This window comes from Miniopterus schreibersii (assembly GCF_964146895.1).
Source record: "Miniopterus schreibersii genome assembly, chromosome: 11".
NCBI classification, from domain to species: Eukaryota; Metazoa; Chordata; class Mammalia; order Chiroptera; family Miniopteridae; genus Miniopterus; species Miniopterus schreibersii.
The window spans coordinates 27,917,221-27,938,576 of record NC_138111.1 but is presented as its reverse complement, the minus strand read 5'-3'; the positions used below and the strand labels follow the sequence as shown (position 1 = coordinate 27,938,576).

The 21,356-nt window shown below is 43.3% G+C and overlaps 2 protein-coding genes across 10 annotated transcripts in view; one reads left to right on the top strand and one right to left on the bottom strand.

Annotated features, from left to right (window-relative positions):
• The window catches only part of FAM219A (family with sequence similarity 219 member A), a 46,652-nt gene extending 43,551 nt beyond the window's left edge, over positions 1–3,101 (bottom strand). For 2 of the 9 annotated variants that reach the window (XM_081152242.1, XM_081152249.1), the window contains exon 1: positions 2,694–3,062. In XM_081152242.1, coding sequence (XP_081008368.1) covers positions 2,694–2,753 — 60 coding nt within the window. In that variant the 5' untranslated portion in view covers positions 2,754–3,062. Of the gene's footprint in view, positions 1–2,693 lie in introns of all 9 variants that reach the window. The other 7 variants (XM_081152245.1, XM_081152250.1, XM_081152248.1 and 4 more) reach the window with 6 other exon arrangements.
• Positions 3,102–3,278: 177 nt separating this feature from the next.
• The window catches only part of DNAI1 (dynein axonemal intermediate chain 1), a 58,643-nt gene continuing 40,565 nt past the window's right edge, over positions 3,279–21,356 (top strand). Inside the window, exon 1 of the mRNA XM_081152241.1 lies at positions 3,279–3,543. Coding sequence (XP_081008367.1) covers positions 3,514–3,543 — 30 coding nt within the window. The 5' untranslated portion in view covers positions 3,279–3,513. The remainder of the gene's footprint in view (positions 3,544–21,356) is intronic.

Below are 21,356 nucleotides of genomic sequence, written 5' to 3'. Positions count from 1 at the left end.
CAGCCCCCATTCTGCCCTCAGAGGGGCTCACACCAAGGGAGTGAGCAAGAACAATAAAATTCTGTTGAACTGTGAGCTTCAGGAGGGCAGGGCCATATTTGTGTCTTGTTGATAACCAGTGTCCTTAACACCTAGTGTAGTATTTAGAACAGAGCTGATGCTCAATAAATATAAGGATAAGGTGAATTGATTTGCTGAATCAATCAGGTCCCTATGATATTCTTTGGAAGAGAGAGTGAGGAGCTATTGTTTAAACTTTAAAGAGGCAGTTTGTCTTCATTTCATAAATGGGAAAACTAAGTCTAGAGAAGAGGAGAGACTTCCTAGATAGAGGTCTTAATAAATAACAGCAAGAAATGAAATTGGTCACAGCTGGGTTCAAGTCTGGGACTCTAGTTTTCATGGTCAACCAAAATACCCCTAACAAAACCACTTTGCCTTTCTCTTCTGTGGTATACCATCTTGATTGCTTATGCATTGAAATGAAGGCTTTTGGGGAAGCTCCACACAAGATTCTGCTGGTCTCAATAATACACAGAGCATTTAGGAGTTTGGGGAGTCCTCTGGGCTTCAGCCTGGGAACAAGGGTCAAGAAGCAGAAATCTGCAGGGCAATGTCTATGACCCTCAAACAGGGGATGACTATATTGCTACTTCCATAAAGCTCTCACTCAACTGCAACAAAGCAGCCCTTAGCAGAGAATGGCTCCTTTAGGCTTCAAGGAAAAGGTCTGAAGGCAATTACAGTTTTTCTGATGTCTCCTTGCACTTCTACTCCAGAGCCAAACAGACCAGAAGCAGTTCAGTTTTCCAGAGCTACTACTCACTGAAACCATCATTAAGAACTTTAGGCAATGACATGCACCAAGGACAACTGAGGGAACCTAGTGGTTCAATTCCTTCTCCCCTTTCCCTGGACAGTTATTGCCTCCCTTTTTAGGAACCCCAGATGGGAGGCAAGAACCGAGTCATTGCTTTCTTCTGACTCACTTGGACCTCCTCCTTCTCCTCCTTCATGCACCCTCCCTTTGGGTTCTTGATTAGATGCTTAGAGCTGGAAGGGCAATCTAGTTTGACAAGCCAGGTTGGCTGGAAAAATAATCCAGAAAGGAAAATCCTTTTAACCCAGCCCAAAGTTCTTTAAGTTTATGGGATAAACTTGTCACCAAATAATCCAATGATGGCATCAGGCTAGCATCTCTCTACCCAATTTAATATGGTACACTTCTGTGCAGCTTCCCTTTTGGCTTCTGGAACTAAGTAGTCACAAAAGGGGGGAAATGCCTTTTCTCTCTTGCTAAGTAGCCTCTAATGATTCTCTCTACCATCTCCCAAAAGGTGCGGCCTAGAGTAGGTCATGGGTTCCTGCCAAGGTCTGTCTTGATTGCTGTGATGGGCAGGTTACTTGCTCAGGAAGCCACAAAGCGCATCTGTAAGCCAGGGGCCTGGGGGCCCAAGGGTAGAACCTGTTCCTCTCCTCCTGGCCTAACACAGAGGGGAGAGCCTTAGGGAGCCCAATATCTTCAAGGCTTGGAGAGCTCTGCTAGGTTCCAGCAGAGCTCAGATAATAGGGCACCCAACCTTTAGGTTTCTGGCCTGCCCTGCCTCCTTCCAGTTCCCTCTAAGGCTCCAAGGGGGAAAGGAGAAGGAAAAGCGAACAGAGCTGGGGCGCTCCCTGGCTCCCCCTCTCTCTATACCCGCAGGCTAGGCCTCTCTTCCACTTGGCGGCGGAGGAGCCAGTCAGGTGCCTCCCCCTCACCACCCCCAACCCCCCCGCGGTGGGCAGCGGGCTTGCTCTGCCCAAGCCCGGCCTCGGCGAGCCCGTGTCGCCCTCCCCCTTCCATCCCCTCTGCGCCGGCAGCGATGACATCATTCTTCCCTGACTCCCGGACCGCGGACAGGCAGTAAGGTCGGCGCCCAGAAAGGGCTCGGAGCACGTAGGCCTAGGATGATGGGGGCTCTTCCAAACGGCGGGCACCGGCGGCTCCAGCGCAGCCCCGCCCCCTCTCCCGTCGGTGCCGCAGCTCCCTCATCCGCGCCTCGGATTCTCCGTCTCGCCGCTGCGCTCTCTCCTCCCCGGCTCCCGTACCGCCAGCTTAGACTACCTGCCGCTCTCCACCGCGGAAGAAGGGAATCCCCGGGTCCTGAACCGACCCTGCCCCTCAATGTTCTTGACCCCGCGTTCCCAGCCATATCCAGCAAACTGGCGGGCAGGCCCCTCCTCCTCTACAAGCCTATTTCCAATCCCTCTCAGCCAGACTGCTATCCCGCCCCCTCCCCCGCCCTGAACATCACAGGCCTCCAGGGCGAAACGCCTTCCCACCTCCCGCCAGCCTACAGGGCCTGCCGCCCCTGGTGCTCCACGACAATTCCCTTTCTCTCCCAGCTATGGGCCTCCGTTGGTGTGCACCATTGTGCCCAGCTCGGTTTCATCCGACGGCGCTCCCGGTAGCTCCCCCGGCCTGTCTCCTCAGACCGTGCCCTCCGCCCTTACAGGCCCTTTGCTGTCACCGCGCGGATTCTCCCACGGTTTTCACGTCCTGCAGGTCACCCTCCCCAGCGATGTGTTTTCATGGCTCTCTTTGCCCCATCCGAAGGCGCCCTCTTCGCACAGTTCCCAAGGCCTGATTCCCTTCCTCCCCCTCAGGCGGCGCCCCCTCCCGGCCCTGGCCTGCCCGCCGCCCGCCCCCTCACCAGCGGCTGCATCTCCGAGTGCGCGGTGGGCACCTGGAACCGGTCGATCTCCTCCATCATGGTGCCAGCGAGCGAGCGGGCCCGGGGCCGGGCGCGGCCAGGGACGCCAACGGGACCGCGCGGGGCGGCGGCCCCAGGAGCCGGTTGGGTGGTGCAGACTAGGCCGCCTCGGAAGAGTAGGGCGGGCAGGCGGTCGAGCAGATCGACGGTTAGGAGCGGGACGGGAGGTTCGCTGGCGGGCTAAGGCCCGCGTGGCTCCGTGGGCTTGCCCAGCACTATAGCGGCTGTGGCGGGGCCGAGCCGCAGGTCTGGCCTCGCCTACTCCTCCGCCACCGCCTCCTGTCAGCAGCTCAGCCACTGCGGTGACTCGGCAACTCCACTTCCGGGTCCGGGACACCGCCTGAATATGCATTATTCATGAGGGGGCGGTATCTGGGAGCTCCAGCCCCTCCCACATGCAGGAGTTACAAATGCGCGCGGCCGCTGGTCGTGTTATTCCTGAGGGGTTGGGACTTCCCCGCACGCTCAGTCCCGCCTCCCCCTCCAGCCGGGAGGAGGCGTCAGAGGCGCTTGCGCGCTGGCTGCGGGTTGGTTGCCGGGTAACAGCGTCAGGGAGGAACCGATTCCCTCCTGCTAAGGTGCGGGGACCCACAACGACGGGTGTCCCTAGAAAACCTCTGCGACTGGTAATTGAAGTGAAAGAGAATCCAAATTTCCCGTGCAAGATCGAGGGGACGGACAAACTTCTTGTCTCCAGGCAAGGGAGCGTTTTGTAGTGTTGAGCGCTCCAAGTGTTGAGGTGCTTCCTGCTTCTTTGAAGATGCCCCAGAAACTGCAGTCACGTAAGCAGGTAACACTCCAACCTGCCCTCCCGCGATGAATTCTGACCTTCACCACCAATGACTACTGATCATACCTCTCCTACTGATCCTTCATCTTCCTTTCCCTGTTGACTCCTAACCTGCTCTCTCCTTGTGACCCCTGGCCTGTGTTCTCACTGACCTCTGACCCTTTCCTTTTCTGTCCCACTAATCTTAGCCTTGCCTCCCACACTGCCCTTGACCCACTGTTTCCTACCTCTCTTTCACTTGTCCTCCCCTCACCATTCCATTCCCTCACTCCATCCTCCTTAACTCCCCACCCCCACTCCAACATGTCAACATGTACATAGGTCAACATGTACAATTATTGTCCTCACATTGTTTTGTTTTGTTTTTTTAAATATGTCTTTATTGATTTCAGAGAGAGGAAGGGAGAGGGAGAGAGAGAGATAGAAACATCAATGATGAGAGAGTCGTCACTGACCGGCTGCCTCCTGCACACCTCCGACTGGGGATGGAGCCCACAACCCCGGCATGTGCCCTGACCGGGAATCGAACCGCGATCACCTGGATCCTAGGTCGATGCTCAACCACTGAGCCATGCCTGGCTGGGCTGTCCTCACATTCTTGTCCCAAAGAAATTATTTTTCCAGGACTTTGCTGTGCGACCATTGCTGGGTTAAGTGTGGACACAGGCCTTTGGGAGCCCACAGAAGAAGTACAAGAGAACTGTACAGGAGACACAGGACAGACTATGTGTGCCAGAGTTTGGTTTAGATTTTCTGAGCTGTGAGACTTGTGAAAAGAGACAGGTCAGGTAAAAAGGAAGAGGAGAGAGACCCTTTTCCTATCCCTGCCCCCACTCACACACTGCACACCCCAACACAAACACTTTCCCCCAACTACTTCTGGAGCCTCATATGTCTCTCTTCCTGTGAGCCCCTGGTCCACTCCTGTGACTCATTCAGCCATGTGAATTTTGTGTTCCGGTTGCCACCTGGCCAGATGTCATCCCTTCTCACAGAAAACCCAAGAATCACGCCCCCCTTACCCACTCAGCACAGAGAGCTTTCCTCCCTACCATTACCCTAGAAGGTGAGGTAAGGCGTAGCTTCTAGGGGAGCCCTCTATGGTGAAGGCACTCAGTCCTTCAAGAATCACTTTTCCCAAAGCTTTTATGAATTAATATCCTGGGACTAATATGCAGTTTCTGGCTCTGTGAGTCAGGACTTCTATTTATTTATTTTAAATTTCCCTCCCTTGTGCCTAGGTATTTTGAGGTTTGGAGAGCAAATCTGTGTCCATGCTGGCTGTGACTTTACATACTGCATTTTGATCTGCCTTCCTCCATATTAGCCTTTGTTCCTTTGCTTCTTTTACCTGGCCTTCCATAGCAAGTGGACCCATCTTTCTTAGATCTCTGTAACCATGGGGAGGCAGCTTTTCCCGTATGGCCATGCCCTAGTTTTATGTCCCGGTTGAACTTTGTTTTGAAGCTCATGCATGTACTGTGTTTGGGCCTTCTGACTTTAGAAATGTTTTTATTTATTGTTGGCAGCATTACAGGTTCCCCCCATGCCCCTCTTTGCTCCCCTCCGTCCAACCCCCGCCCCACCTCAGGACTTCCCCACATTGTTGTCTGTGTCCAGTTTGTTTTAAATTCAGCATTACTGAGGTTGGGTTTACATACAATTAAATGGACCATTTTAGTTGTACATGTTGACAAGGTTTGACAAATTTGTACATTTGTGAACTACCACTACAATCAAGATATAGGACACTTCCTCTACCCGGAAAAGCTCCCCCTTGCCTCATCCCATTCAGTTCTCCTGAACCCCCCAACCCTAGGTAACCACTGATCTGCTTTCTGTCACTACAAATTAGATTTGCCTTTTCTAACACTTGCAGTTTGAACAAGCTTAGGGATGAGTTTTTCCAGCCCATTAGAGGAGATATTAGAAGCTAATTACACTGAAAGCAGAGAGAAGTGGCTGCAGACAGGAAGCAGAGAAACATGGGTTACCTGGCCCTACACATACCAGCGCTTTCTACTCCCCCCCCCCCCATGGGTGGAGTGTGAGAAAAGACTGGGTTGTGCAAGGTTGTATTCATCACCTTCTTGTCTCAGTAAAGCCTAATCTGGGTCAGTGATGAGCTGAGTGTATGACAGCCTAAAGAGATTTGAGAAATTGCCCCTGTCCTTTAGGATATCTTAGTCCAATGCAGAGAGTCAGAACCTAGGCATACAAAGATAAGGGAGTGGGATCCCTGGAGGTGAGGAGGAAGATGTGCAGGTTGGAGCAGCAGAAAAGCTTCAGGGAGGAGGCAGCTACGACTTGGATGTCTGCAGTCGAGAGGGAAGGAAGATCAGGCTTAGGTCTGTTAGGGGACAAAGAAGAGTTTAAACTACACTGTTCATGTTGCTCCACTGATCAGATCTTTCAGTGGCTCCCTCTTGCTCTTAGGATAAAGTTCCAAAAGTCTAACTTGCTTTGTATGTCCTGCAAGGCCCTGCAAGATTTAGCCTTTGCTACCCATCCTACTTCAGATCTCACCATTGTTCTGTGAAAATTCCACAGCCATAGCACACTGAACTGCCCTCACTTCCTGGAAAGTGACATCCGCATTCTTTCTTCTCTAGGCTTTTGAAAATGCTGTTTCTTCTGCCTGCCTGGTACAATCTTTTCTGTCTGTTGCCACCTGCTGCATGTCACCCTGCCCCAAATCTCTCTTTCATCTCCTCTTCATACATCAGGTCTCCAGTTTGCCACCAAATTCTCCTACAAGGGATTGAGAACCCTTTCAGGAGGTGGGATCGGATAATATCCTCACTAGAATATAAACTCTGGGATGCAAGAATCATGTTTGTTTCATTCATTGTTGTTTGTTTGTTTTATTTGATTATTTTTTCCTTCTCATTCATTGTTGATTTCCCTGAATCTAACACAATGTCTGGAATATATTAACTTCTGAAAATGAGTTGAATATGAATTCTGAATGCTTCAAGCCATTCTTTGGAAATTTTGCTCTGAGTGGGTTTGAAGGATGGGAAGGGATGAACCTGGGGTGAGGAGACAAGTGGAGAGAGATAACAAGGAAATGTCAGAGTAGAAGAATGTTTTTCCAGGTTCGTGTTAATATCTGCTTTGGCAACAGGGCTATGAATGATTCACATTTTGAACACATATACCCATGTCTTAAAAGTTGGGTGTTAGAGATTAAGAGATCAGAAATTCCGATGATAAATAGCCATTCTCATTTTACAATTATTTGTTGAGTACCTACTATTTGCCAGGTACTGTTCTAGGTATTAGTAATAGAACAACAAACAAAAGAATCAAAACCCCCTGCTCTCATGGGTCTTAACTTTTAGGAGGTAAATTGCCAATAAACAAATAAGTAAAATATAAAGTTCATCAGATGGTATGGTAGGTGTCAAGAAGAAAAATAAAACAGGGAAGTAGACTGGGAAGTTTAGAGAATCAGAAGATTATGATTTAAATATAGTGGTCAGAGAAGGCCTCATATAGGTGGCATTTGAGAAAGAACTGAAGGAAATGAGAGTTAGCTATGTGATATCTGGGGGGAAAGCATTCCAGACAAAGGGCATAGCAAGTGTAAAGTACCTGAGATAGGCGCTTGCTACACATGTTCTGGATCAGTAAGGGAAGGGGAGGAGGGAAGTGACAGGAAATAAGTTCAGAGAATTACATCCCTCTACCCCAGAGGGTTAATCATACTAAATTGATCAAGATGAAGCTCCATGAGTCATAATGTGTCATTAAAATGCATGAATGTCAGGCACCATAAACCACGATCAGTTCAAAACATCACTAGCAATGCCCCAATAACAAAGTATCCTTCCTGAAAATTGTGAGAATTCTGACTTGCAACATTGCCAAATATTGCCTGGCAGCCAGACTTCTTAGTAGAGAACTGAATTAGAGTCTTCTGTAAACTCCAGTTAAAAGCTAATTTTAGTTTATGACTAACAAATTTGAATACTCCTTTAGAACTCAGTTGGTTACCATAAAAAATATGAAAGTCTAGAATTTTGCATCACTTGCCTGTAAGAGCCAAAGAAAAGACTTGCTTTTTTGGATCATTTTGTGGTCTCTCCAGAGGCCCCTCTAAGACAATACTTGTAGTATTATTGATCTTGATAAGGGGTGACTAGGGTAGGGGCGAGTGGGCAACATTGAGCACAGGGCCAAAAGAGAGTCTTATTATTAATTCAGAGATTTTGAGTCTGGTGCCTGGGTCTGGGATCCATAGAAGAGAGGACAGGAGAGGGTGGGCAGAATCTAAGGGAAGTTGATATGTTTCTATATGTCCAAAGTAAGATGTTCTTGCTTCTGTGACCCTTCCCTTTAGTGTCATCCTTATACCTCTTACCTTCCTCAAGTCCTAAATATAATCCTTTGCCCTTATAACTCCTGAATATCTCTCAAATTAAACTACCTTTTTCATATTCGCTGCCACCCCACTAGCCCAGTCTACAATCATCTCTCACCCAGAGTGCTGTAAAAGCCTTATAACTGGTATTCCCCTCACCCACTCATGCCCTTACAATCTATTCTCTACTCTGCATCAAGTGATATTTTCACAGTCAACCGATTATATCATCCTTCACACAGAACCCTACAATATCTTCTCATTGCTCTTAGGATAGGGACCACATTTTTAGATAACCCTTCACATGCCTGTATGGACTGAGGCCTACTTGGGTCTCTAAGCCTTCACTTGTACCACTTTTCCCCTACTATTGCTGTACTTCAGTTCTACATGCTGTCCCCTCTTTCTGGAACACTCTTCACACCTTCTCTCACACATACACTCACTCACTCCTAGGATTTAATCCCTACAACCTGCTCCAGTGCCTCCTGCCATGTTAATGAAGATAGGGTTAAGATTCCTCTATTATATAGTCTCATTGCTCTTGATCCTTTCTTCTATAGCATGCATCACAGCGTGTAATTATTCACTTGTTTGTGTAATTATTTGATTATTGTATGTCTTTCTTATTAGACAGGAACTCCTTGAGAGCAGGGCCTGTGGATGTTTTTGCTCACATCTGTGTTCTCAGTTCCTAACACAGTGGCCATCACATCAAAAGCTCTCAGTGAATGCTTATTGAATGGATGGTGGACTGTGGTTGGGGAAGTAGCATACGGTGCTGTGGAAGCATGTGGTAGGAGGTCTTAACACTGATTCTGGGGGAATCAAGGAACATTTCTAGGAGGAACACCATGATTAAAGGTTTGGAAAGATGAAGGAGTCCAAAATGTAGGATAAGGAGTGAGCATAGAAATTAGAAGACAGCAAGGAAGAACAATGTCCCAGAAGCCTAAGGAAAAGCATGTTTATAATGAGTTTATAGTGTTTATAGAGTATGTGGTCAGTTATGTTGCATGCTTCTAAGAGGTCAATGAAGCTAAGAACTAGACATAGAATAATTATTCAGAGGTAAAAAGCCAGACTGATTTGAGCTAAGAAGCTGTAAAGACCATGTAGACAGGATTTTTTAGAGATGAAAGTAAAACTTGAATATGTTAAATGCCTGGCATAGATAGAAGAAGTCGGAGATGAAGGAGACAGATAAAATAATGGGCAGGGCCAAGTCTCTGAGGACGTGGGAGTGGATGAGTTATGGACAGAAGGTGGAACACTTTGTAACAGGAGAAAAGAAAGGAGGAAGAGATGAATGCAGATGATGATAATTCAGAGGTTTAGTCACAGGAAGTTGAGAGAATTTTCTCTTCTCTTCCCCTGATAGTGTTATGGAATTCCTTATGGAAGTGATAACTAGAAAACAAATTTTGCCAATGGCTGTTTCATTTTGTTATGATTACAGTCATGCTATTTTCAGATTTACAGTCTAAGGTTTGTCATGCACAATTATCAGATTACAAAACAGCTGTGAGCATTTGAGGCCAGAACTTGGTCTCCTCCCCTGTTTGCTGTGGAGCCTAGTGCATTATTAATACTCATACATGCCAGGTACTCAAATAATAAAGGCAGAGAGCTCTTGTGCTTATCCCTGGGATTTGCAGCCTGCAAGCTGATGCTGAAGAGTAATTTTGATTCTCTGGCTCCAGCTGTGAGCAAGCCATATGAAATTGTTTTCTGTCAGTTAGGTATTTGTAGGAAGTAGTCAATCTTCCCAAATGCTAAGACAGAGTTGTGTGGAAGAAGCAAGCAAAGGACACTGTTACTGATCAAACTTTGGTTTCACTGCTTTGTGTCTAACAACACTTTGTCTTCCTAATGGAGTCACTGGATTCTGGTTTGTATAGTGGGTTTATGTGCTCTATTTATCTCACCTCCTAGGTTGAGAACCCTTGAAGTGGGACCAACTCAACCTTGGTTCTTCTTTAACTATTATTCTAGGATCTGGCACATAGTAAATGCTTAATAAATATTGGATGAATGAATAATGACTGAATGAATTCATTGATGAGTACATAAATAAATAATGAAAAGGTACATATTGCAATATTCTGAACATTAACTTTTTCTGGCTTGCAGGAGAAGCAGTTCAGTCTTCCTTCATCCTAGTCAAAGCAGCCCAATTCTGTTAATTATGTGGGGACGCTACTTCTGATGCTAAGCTTATTTTTTCTACTTTTATTTTTACCTTATATTCATTTTCCCATTTACTTATTTTCCATGCATCACATATTCAGCCTTAAATCTTGCTTTGGGATAAATTAGAATATAAATGGTTAAAAAAAACCCTGCTGATCCCTGGACAGACACGTGGTTCCAAGCCTCTATATCTTTGTTAATGCTTTGTTCCCTCTGCCTACAATGCCTAAGTCTTTTCTACTGCTCCTGCCCTTTGTGGGCTTGGAAAATTCTAAGGCGCATGTGTATTAGTTAAGCTCTTTAAGTTGCAAAGAACAGAGGCTCACTCAAGTTACCTCAAGTAAAGGAGGGTGGTGGATGAAGGGAGAAGGTGTATATGTTGTGGGTTGTGAGTGGACATTATAAATACATAGATAGCCTAGAGTTAGAACTGGAAAACTATTGGTTCTGAAACAGATGTAGGTAATAATTATTTTCTCCATATCTCTCATGGCTTCTCTACTCTCTTAGTAACTATGTTTCATTCCCTATTTTCATTTCCCAACCAGCTAAGTTTTCTATGGTTTCTGCTCAAAACTCTTTAGTGTCTTTCCAGCTTATGGCCACTCTGGCCTCTCTCTACCTCAAAAACACCTCCATCAATATCTCCATTCAACCACCAGTTCTCTCTGTAGTCCCAGTTTGTACTTTTGGAGAAGGAATCTGATTGATCCCAGCTCATCTGTTTACACTAAGCTGTATCCAGGAGGAACAAGATCCTATGGCTCTCTTACCAGTCAAAGCTGCGAGAAAAGCAGTTTCCCTTAAAAGGAGGTGTGATCTTTTCTTGGCTCCTCCAGTGCAAGGTATAACCTGCTTTGCTCCACAGTAACTTTTACATTGTTTCTGATAAACCTGTTTCTTGTACATTGTGCAAGAAGGGCCTCAGAGTTTTTCTAACCCAGTGTCTTCATTAAGGGCAGGTATTTACATTACAAAAGGTTCTCTCCTTTACACAAGCCTTTACTTTAGGGTTTTGTTTTGTTTTTAATCCTCGCCCAAAGATATTTTTTTCATTGATTTTTAGAGAGAATGAAAGGGAGGGAGGAGAGGGGAGAGAGAGAGACATATCGATTGGTTGCCTCCTGCATGTGCCCTGACTGGGGCCATGATCGAACCTGCAACCAAGGTACATGCCCTTGACTGGGAATCGAACCCACAACCCTTTAATCCAAGGGCCGAGGCTCTAATCAATGAGCCAAACTGGCCAGGAGAGGTTTTTGTTTGTTTTTTAGATAACACTTTTCTGCAAAGATTTAAAAAATGCAGCACACTTTATATGCGACTTTTAAAGACCTTTACATATGGGACTTATATTCTGGCCATGCTGGAGCAATTCATACTGAACTTGCCCTCCCACTATAAACAACTCTAGTCCTGGGCATAATGTATGAGGCAACTCTTTTAGGCATTCCCTCCCAACAGTGATTTCTGAAGGAAGGAAAACACCCAACATGACTTATGTGTTTATTCTCATTTTCTGCCTGAGACAATTTCTTGATCATGGTTCGGAGAGATAGGTCCAAAGAGAGTATGATGACACCAATGAGATAACCCAGATATTGGAATTAGCAGACAGTGACTTTATTTATTTATTTATTTATTTATTATTATTTATTTATTTATTTGTTGGTTAATTCTCACCTGAGGATATTTTTTCCATTGATTTTTTTAGAGAAAGTGGAAGGGAAGGAGGGAGGGAGAGAGAGAGAAGGAGAGAAACATCGATGTGAGAGATACAAATTGATCCTTTGCCTCCCATAGGCACCCTGACTGGGGCCTGGGATTAACCTGCAACCCAAGTATGTGCCCTTGACAGGGAATTGAACCATGACCCTTAGGTGCATGGGCCGACACTCTACCACTGAGCCATACCTGCCAAGGCTAGACAGTGACTTTAAAGCAGCTATTATAGTTATATTTATAGACTTAAAGAAATTATTGAGTTAATAGATAGAGAATCTAACCAAAAAGTTGAAACAATGAAAATATATATATTAGAAATGAAAAATGTGTTGGATGGGCCTAACAACTAAAGGTGAAGGTGGATCCATTGAAATGGTCCAATCTGAAGAACAGAGAAACAAGATTTAAAAAACAAAAAAGAGCTTTAGTGACCTGTGGGAATGTGTCATATGTTGTATTTGGGACATGTATTTAGTTGGAATCCCAGAAGGAAAGAGAGAAGGGGGAAAAATATTTGAAGACATAAGGATCAAAAATTTCCTAAATTTGATGGAAAAGATCATATAGTATTTTCAGAAGCTCTATAAGCCCCAAGGAGAAATACACAGAAAACCACACCTAGGTCCCTCATAGTCAAAATACCAAAAACCAAAGATAAAAATAAAATCTTGATAATAGCCAGAGAAAAATGACACATTGCATACAGGAAAAGAATGATATGATTACAGCTGACTTCTCACTGTAAACAATGGGGGTCAGAAGACAATGGAATGACATATTTGAAGCACTGAGAGAGCCTGGCCAGGCATAGCTCAATGGTTGAGCATCGACCTAGGATCTAGGAGATCAGGGTTCGATTCCCTGTCAGGGCACATGCCCAGGTTGTGGGCTCGATCCCCAGTTGGGGGCATGCAGGAGGCAGCCAATCAATGACTCTCTCATCACTGATGTTTCTATCTCTCTCTCCCTCTCCTTTCCTCTCTCTGAAATCAATAAAGATATAGTAAAAAATTAAATAAATAAATAAATAAATAAATAAATAAATAAATAAATAAAGCACTGAGAGAAAATTACTCTCAACCAGAATTTTATGTTCAGCAAAAACACCCCTAAAATGGAGGGCAAAATGCATATATTTTCAGATAAACTAAAGCTGAGAGAATTTGTCATCAGTAGACATTTACTATAAGAATTACTAAAGGAAGTTCTTTAGGCCGAAGGAAAATAATACCTGATGGAAGCTCTATCTATAGGAAGGACCAAAAACTACTGAAAATGGTAAATACATGGCTAAAGAAAAAAGGCTAGCTTTTTTCTTCTGTTACTTTTCTTGAAAGATATATGACTGCTTAAAGTAAAACTAATACCATTGTAAGGCGGGGCTTATACTATACATAGAAATAAAATACATGACAACAATAGGGCAAAGGGCGAGGTGGTGGTGGTAGATGGAATTAAGAGGTTGTAAGGTTATTACATTATGAAACAGGAAGTGGTATGATATTTATTTATTCTTAGTAGACTATGGTAAGTTTAGGTTACATATTGTAAACGTTAGGACAACCACTAAAAGGTACTGTTAAAAAAAACAATAGAGAAAATAAAATACTAAAACACCCCTCAGTTAACACAAAAGAAGACAAAGATGAACAGAGGAATAAAAGCAGGTGGAAAAACAGAAAACAAAGAGCAATGTGGTAAAGACCAATACTTTCAATTAAAAGGCAGAGTTTATCAGGCGAGGAAAGAAAAAGGCAAGACTCAACTATATGCTGCCTATAAGAAGTAGAATTTAAATGTAAAGACATAGAAAGGTTGAAAGAATGGAAAAAATATACCACCAAATGGCAAGATGTGCCCTTATAGTATTATCAGGACTAAGTAGACTTCAAGGTAAGAAGTATTCCCAAAGATAAATAAGGGTATTTTATAATGATAAAGGGTCAGTTCAAGAGGAGACAGGTAATCACAAACATGTATGTACTTATTAAGAGAACTTCATGATATCTGAATCAAAAACTAGTAGAGCTAAAGGGAGAAGTAGAAAAATACATAATGCTGGTTGGGGCTTTTAACACTCCTTTCTCAGCAATTGAAAGATACAGAAGATCTGTTAACCAGCTTGACCTACTTAATATTTATAGAACACTACACCCAAGAAATGTAGAATGAAAATTACATCCAGGAACTACACAATGTTCATAAAAATAGACCATATACTAGGACATAAAATAAGTCTCAATACATTTGAAAAGATAAAAATCTGGCAGATTTTAACTCAATTCAAACATCCCTCCACAAAAGAAAGAATCTCAGCATACTAGGAATAGTTTGACCAAAATAGAATTAAATTAAAAATAAATAGCAATATGTTTAAATCCCCAAATATTTAGAAATTAATGAACATAGTTCTAAATAATGCTTGTCAAAAAAAGCACAAGGGAAATTAGAAAACACTTAAAAAATATATGTCTTTATTGATTTTTAGAGAGATAGAAAGGGAGAAGGATAGAGAGAGAGAAACATTGATGAGAGAAGTGGCATCAATTGGCTGCCTCCTGCACACCCCCACTGAGAATCTAGCTGAAACCCCGGGCATGTGCCCTGCCTGGGAATCGAACCATGACCTCTTCATTCCTGGGTCAACACTCAACCACTGAACCACACAGGCCAGACTAGAAAACATTTTAAATTAAATGTTAATGAATATATAACATCACAAATTGTGGGGAGCTGCAAAAGTTGTGCTTAATGGAAATGTATAGCTTTAAATGCTTATTTTAGAAAAGAAGATTTAAAATCAATCTGTTTCTGCCTTAAGAAAATAGAAAAAGATGAGCAAATTAAATTCAAAGTAAAAAAAAGAGCAAGATTTATTTCATCAGTTCCATTTACTTAATTGATTTATTAATTTATTTTATTGTTTCATAGAAACAATGAGAAAAACAATAGAGAAAATTAACAAAGCCAGAAGTTGATTCTTTGAAAAGATTAATAAAATTGACAAAACCTAGCAGAGCTTATCAAGATAAAAAAGAAAGCACAACAGCCAATATTAGGGATGAAAAATGAGATACCACTACAGATCCCCAGACATTAAAAAGGATTAATATCCTTAATAGGGAATATTATCAACAACTTTATGGCAGTAAATTTAAAAATTTAGATGGAATGAACAAATTTCTTAAAAAACACAATTTACCTTAAGTGACGCAAGAAGAAATGGAAACTATGAAGACTCCATACCTATTTAAAAAAATTGAATTCATAATTTAAAACCTTCCCACAAAGAAACTCCAGGCCCAAATGGTTTCATTGTATCAAATATGTAAGAAATAGCACCAATCTTACTTACACAAAGTTTCACAGAAAGCGAAGAACTAAACAAGACCCAATTTATTATTATTTGTTTTAATCCTCACCTGAGGATATTTTTTTCCATTGCTTTTCAGAGAGAGTGGAAGGGAGAGAGAGAGAGAAACATCAATGTGAGAGAGACACATCAATTGGTTGCCTCCTGCTCATGCCCCGACCGGGTCTGGGGCTTGAGCCTGCAACCGAGGTACGTGCCCTTGGCCAGAATCGAACCTGGGACCCTTCAGTCAGCAGGCCGATGCTCTAACCAGTGAGCCAAACTGGCTAGGGCAAGACCCAACTCATTTGATGATGCCAAAATAAAAGCTATTATAAGAAAAGAAAATGACAGGCGAATATTCCTCATGAACATAAAGGCAAAACATCCAACAAAATATTAGCAAATCTGTTCCAACAATATATTAAAAAAATAATATATCAGACCAAGTGGGGTTTATCCGAATAAAGCAAAGTTAGCTCATTTAAAAAATCAAGATACTTCTCAAAGATAGACCACAAGTTAGGGCACAAAACAAGTCTCTATAAGTTCAAGAAGACTGAAATCATATCAAGCATCTTCTCAGACATTTACACCATGGAACACTATGCAGCTGGAAAAAAGAAGGATTCCTTACCCTATGAGACAGCATGGTGGGACCTGGAGAGTATTATACTAAGCAAAATAAGCCAGTCAAAGAAAGACAAGTATCACATGATCTTACTCATATGTGGAATCTAATGAACAAAATAAACCAATAAACAAAATAGATCCAGAGACATAGAAGCATGGAACCGATTGATGAATCTCAGAGGGAAGGCAGAGGTGGGTGGGTGGGTGGGGAGAGATTAACCTAAGGACTTAAATGCATATATGCATAACCCATGGACACAGACAATAGTGTGGTGAAGGCCTGGGGGAAGGGGTACAGGGGGGAGGGGATCAATGGGGGGAAAGGGGGACATTTGTAATACAACAATAACGATAAATTTTTTAAAAATCAAGGTACTTCTTTACATAAACAGAAAAAAAGATGGCATCTCAATAGATTCAGGAAATAAAATTGACAAAATTCAACATTAATCCACAAAAGATTAGTATGAGTCAGATAAGATGATATACTTGCAAATGTCTAGTAAGCTGAAAGATGCTATATAAATGGAAAGTATATTTATTCATTTATTTATTTTTTATTTTTTTAAAAAAGTATCTTTATTGATTTCAGAGAGAGGAAGAGAGAGAGAGATAGAAACATCAATGATGAGAGAGTTGCCATTGATTGTCTGCCTCCTGCACACCCCCAACCGGGGATCGAGCCCCGCAACCCAGGCATGTGCCCTGACCGGGAATCAAACCCAGATCTCTGGATCCTAGGTTGATGCTCAACTGCTGAGCCACACCGGGCCAGAGGAGAAAGTATTTTTATTACCACCCCCTGCTGTGTCCAATTTGCCCAGCACCAATCTGCATTCCCACCAACAGTGCATGAGGGTTCCCTTTTCTCCACATCCTTGCCAACACGTATTTGTTGATTTATTGACAATAGCCATTTCAACAGGCATACACACATTCTTAAAGTAAGCAGATGGGTCATCTATTCCTGTCACTTAAAAAAAAATTAACAATACATCTTGGAGAGCTTTCCATAACAATACATGCAAGTTTACATCATTCTTTTAAAAATATGCATAATAGCTCTGGCCAGTGGCTCAGTGGTCTTGTGCACCACAAAGGTTGCAGGCTCGATTCCCGGTCAGAGCACATACCTAGGTTTCCAGTTCCATCCCCGGTCAGGGCACGTACAAGAGGCAACCAGTCAATGTTTCTCTCTCTCCCTTCCTTGCTCTTTCTCTCCCTTCCCTTCTCTCCTTGCCTCTCTCTCTCAAATCAGTCAATAAAAACATATCCTCAGGTGAGGATAAAAATATGCATAATTCATTCTATTCCATAATTTATTTAACTAGACTTCCATTGATGAATATTTGGGTTCTTACATTTAAAAAATATTACAAAAAATGCAGTGAGCAGTTATGTACATATATCTTATGCATGTGTATGGATAAAATTCAAGAAGGTAGAATTACTGAGTTGAGGGGTATCTGCATTTAAAAGTTTGGTAGGTATTCAAATAACCCTATAAAAAGTTTTCGTCAGTTGGCACTTCCAAAATAGTGTATGATAGTGCTTGTTACTCTTGATCAAGTGTTTCAAAATTTAGAGAACTCTTTCAACTACACGTATTGAGTGCCTTCTGTGTGCTTTAGACACTGCACTAAGCCCAGGAATTTGAAATACAGTCTGTTTGGTTAGAGGAAGATTTGTTGGTGAATTACTGCTCCTTTGGGACTAAGAGCTTTTACCCTTTTAGAAACAGGAAACTACAAGCTGGTGAGGTATTTAGTTTCAATTTAGCTTAATGGAAACCTGTTAGTGAGTTTTAAAATAAGGACCAAGATGACTGCCATGGTAAAGTCTCCTGGGCCCCAGGCAGGAGGATGCAGCGTCTGTGGGTTTGCACTTCGAAGAGCCCTTTCCAGGAACAATCATGTTTCAGCATTGAACTCTTCCGCGGAGATGTGAGCTGTTGAAGGGTCTAGTCACCCCTATGGTGGGTGCTTCCTAGTAGGAAAAGGGCCACACAGATCCTGTGTGGCTGAGGGCAGAGCAGAGTCTAAAATGGGAATATAATGCTGCCAGCTATCTTGTACTGGGCACAAACTCTGGCCAGCCATCATGCTGTGAACCTTGTGTGTATCAACTCATTTAATCCTTCTAACAAGCCTATGGTTGTCTGAGAGGGTCTCATTAAAATGCCAATTTTAAAGGTAAGGATAGCACTGTATTGAGGTTCAGAGAAGATATGTAACTTGCCTAGAGTCATAGAACTACCAGAATGGGGACTCTAACCCAGGTAGATGACTTCAAAGCCCACATTTGGGCTTCATGGGTACATCTGATCACATACTTTAGAATATATATCTTCATGCTTAGAAACAGCTTAAGAATTTTTTATCTTCTTACACTTAAAATATGCTCAGGGACAAATGGGTTGCTTATACTATTCTATGGGTCATATATCAAAACAGCTCTAAGTGCAGGTAAATGCCCAATAGGTGGCAATAATAATCATCTGTTAACATTGGTCAGAATTTTTATTTTCATAGCACCCTTCCAATGACTGTGGGAAGAAAAGAGTCAGAGATGAGGTGGATGTTGTGTTAGGGAGCTTGAGATTCATCTCATGACTGAGGGGAACCTTGGGATGCTTTAAATTAGGAGAGTGACATGATATGACTTGTTTTAGAAAGAATCACTTATAGGTAGTGATTAGCCTGGGTTCAAATTCTGGTTATTGTTGGATCAGTTACCTGATCTCTCTGCCTCAGCTTCCTCATTTGTAAATTATGAATAATGATAGCTCCTACCCTATAGGATGTTTGTGAAGATTAAATGAGATAATTTTAAAAGATAAATCACTTAGTAAGTGACTGGCCCAGAATAAGTACTCCATAGCTGAAAAAGATGATAATGATATAATTATTAGGGTAGAGAGAAACAAAAGTCAGGGAAATCAAATGTAGTTAGGCAAGACATAGTAAGGGCCTGAATTAAGACGGGCACAACTGAAGAGGATAGTTAGGAAATATGTTAAAGAGAATTGTTAGACTTTGAAATATGATCCTAATGGGAAGGTGAGGAAAAGGCAGGTTTCTTTGATGGCTCCCAATTTCCAAACCTGGGTGACTGGATGGATGGTGATGAGCTGAATGAGGTAGGAAATACTAGAGAAAAATGGAAGTTTGGGGTGGAAAAAGAATATAATGATTGAGGTGGATAAAGAACATAATGAGGTCAGCATTTCCCAAGAGAGGAGTGTGTAGAATAAGAAGACTATGGGGTCAAGTATATATTCCTGGAGGGATCAAGGATGTTGAGAAGAACTATTGGAGAAGTTAGTGCCATGGAAATAGAGTTGGAGAAGTTTCAAGAAAGAGCGAGATAGCCCTCAGCAATGTCAGGCCCTGTAAGAGAACTGAGAGGTGACCACTAGGCAGCTGCGTTGTTACCAGTTGCTGCCCTGAGGATGCTCACACTAAAATCTGTAACAATAAGAATAGGAAAATGCTCTACTATGAAGAAATTCAGGCTGGGACATCTGCTATCCCATTGATGACCTGGGTTAATTTGACTGCCCTGATGGTCGGGGAGGCGGGAGTGTTCCTCTTCCTGCATTGCTCCTTGGCCAAATAGGATGACCTGCCCAAGAACAGAGAACCTTCTTTGGTTAATAGTATAAGAATGGTGGACCTCCTTTGCTGGAATTTCAAAGCTGCCTCCTAAACTTAATTTAATACTGCTGTATTATGTCCCTTTTTGTAATAATTGTCCCTGTTTGCAGATCAAAACCCAGAGACAACAGAGTGTCTGTTTGATCAGTTCTTGTGGTGGTGATGGAAGGTGGGGCAGAGCTTTGCTCAAAGGGAGGAAGGGAAGAGTAGAAGGAGGTAAGAGAAAGGTGGTAATATGTCAGGGTTAGATGGACTAGCAGAGGCTGGTTGGGTAGGGTTTTGTTAGGCAGAGACAGTGGGAACAGGGAGGGGGAGGGGGAAGATAGTATTCCGAGGAAGGAGGAATGGTAAAAGCAAAAGTGTAGAGGTGGGAAAGCACAGGCCAAGCTCAGGAAATGTGAGTAGCCTCACTGGGCTGCATCTCAAAGTCCTAGCACATGAAGGGTGGAAGAGCAGGCTGGAATGGAGACTTGTGGCCAGATGGTAGAGTTCTGAGGGCCAGGGCAGGGGGTTTGGGCTTTCTTGTTCTGTGGTTTAACGGCTTCTGGGAGGAATCATCAAAAACTTCTCAGGAATTCAGGCTTGTCTTTCTCAGGCTTCTCTTTCTGGAGGACTGAGCGCCCATAGTGGCAGCCTGACATTCAATCTCTGCCATGGTTGGGAAGTCAGGGCTGTAGCTGATTTCATTGGCCTGTTTTGCATTTATTATAGTGTGGCTTTTATAGTGTGTTAATTGAAATATTTCCAACTGCCAAAAACAATTACACTCAAATTGCCTTGTCAGTTCTTTTATTGCCAGATAAATGTTTTACAGACATATTTATGGGGGCAGTGGTAACTGGATCTCGTTTTCTATTTAAGGCTGGCAGTTTGGGTTGGGAATGGCCCTCCAGTGCTCTGATGTGAGCCAGAAAGCTGTTGGGCATTGTAGCGCTTCCATCTCGTTACCTTAGGGATCAGACGCCCTTCAAAGGAAGGCAGTTTTCTGGCTCAAACAGCTTAGTCTCAGAGAAGGGTTCCCATCTCTGGAAACCTTGGTAACCTGGCAGAAATCTGAATCCTGCTGCCTGCCCTACCAGCAACAATTCTAGCTCAAGCTGAGACATACTCCACTCTCCCTCTGGGGTCCCTTTCTCTCCTCCACCACCAAAACCTCTCCCACAGACCCCATCACGTAAGGGCTGTAAGAGCACATCTAGTCAAACTCTTACACTTTGTACTGGGGAAACTGAGGCCCAGAGAATTCCCCAAGATCACACAGGTAGTCAGCAAGAGCTGGGAGCAGAGGTCTCTTTCCCATGTGCCATGCTGCCACCAACATGTGCCATGCTGCCACCAACATGTGCCATGCTGCCACCAACATGTGCCCTTTGGCTTCTCTGCTGCTTTGTCCCCTCGAACAGTGCTTTAGGCTGGCTTTTTCTAAGAGCCCCTCCCTTACATTTCCAGCCTTCACTGATCTCCTTCTTGTTGGATCATCTGAAACACCTATTGTTCTGTTGCTACTGCAGGGTTTTTGTTGGTTTGGTGGAACATTTTGCTCTATCTGTCACTATTATCCTCTTGACTTTGTATGTGCTATATTCTTCTGAAAAGCCCTTCCAAGAAACATTTTTTCTACCTGGACACCCTTACTTGTTCTTTGGTACCCAGCTAAGAAATTGGCACCTCTGGAAGCCTTTCTTGTGCGCCTCAGGCTGGGTGCCTCCATGCATTCCTACAGCACCCTGTGCATACATATCTCTATTGTTGGCACAGAGCAGGCTTTCAAAGGAACATATGCTGAGTGAGTGAGCGAGCGAGCGAGCGAGTGAATGAGTTAATGATGAGCACCGATCATACTCTTCTGTCCTCCGTGGACCCTGAGCAAACTGGGATAGGGACATCA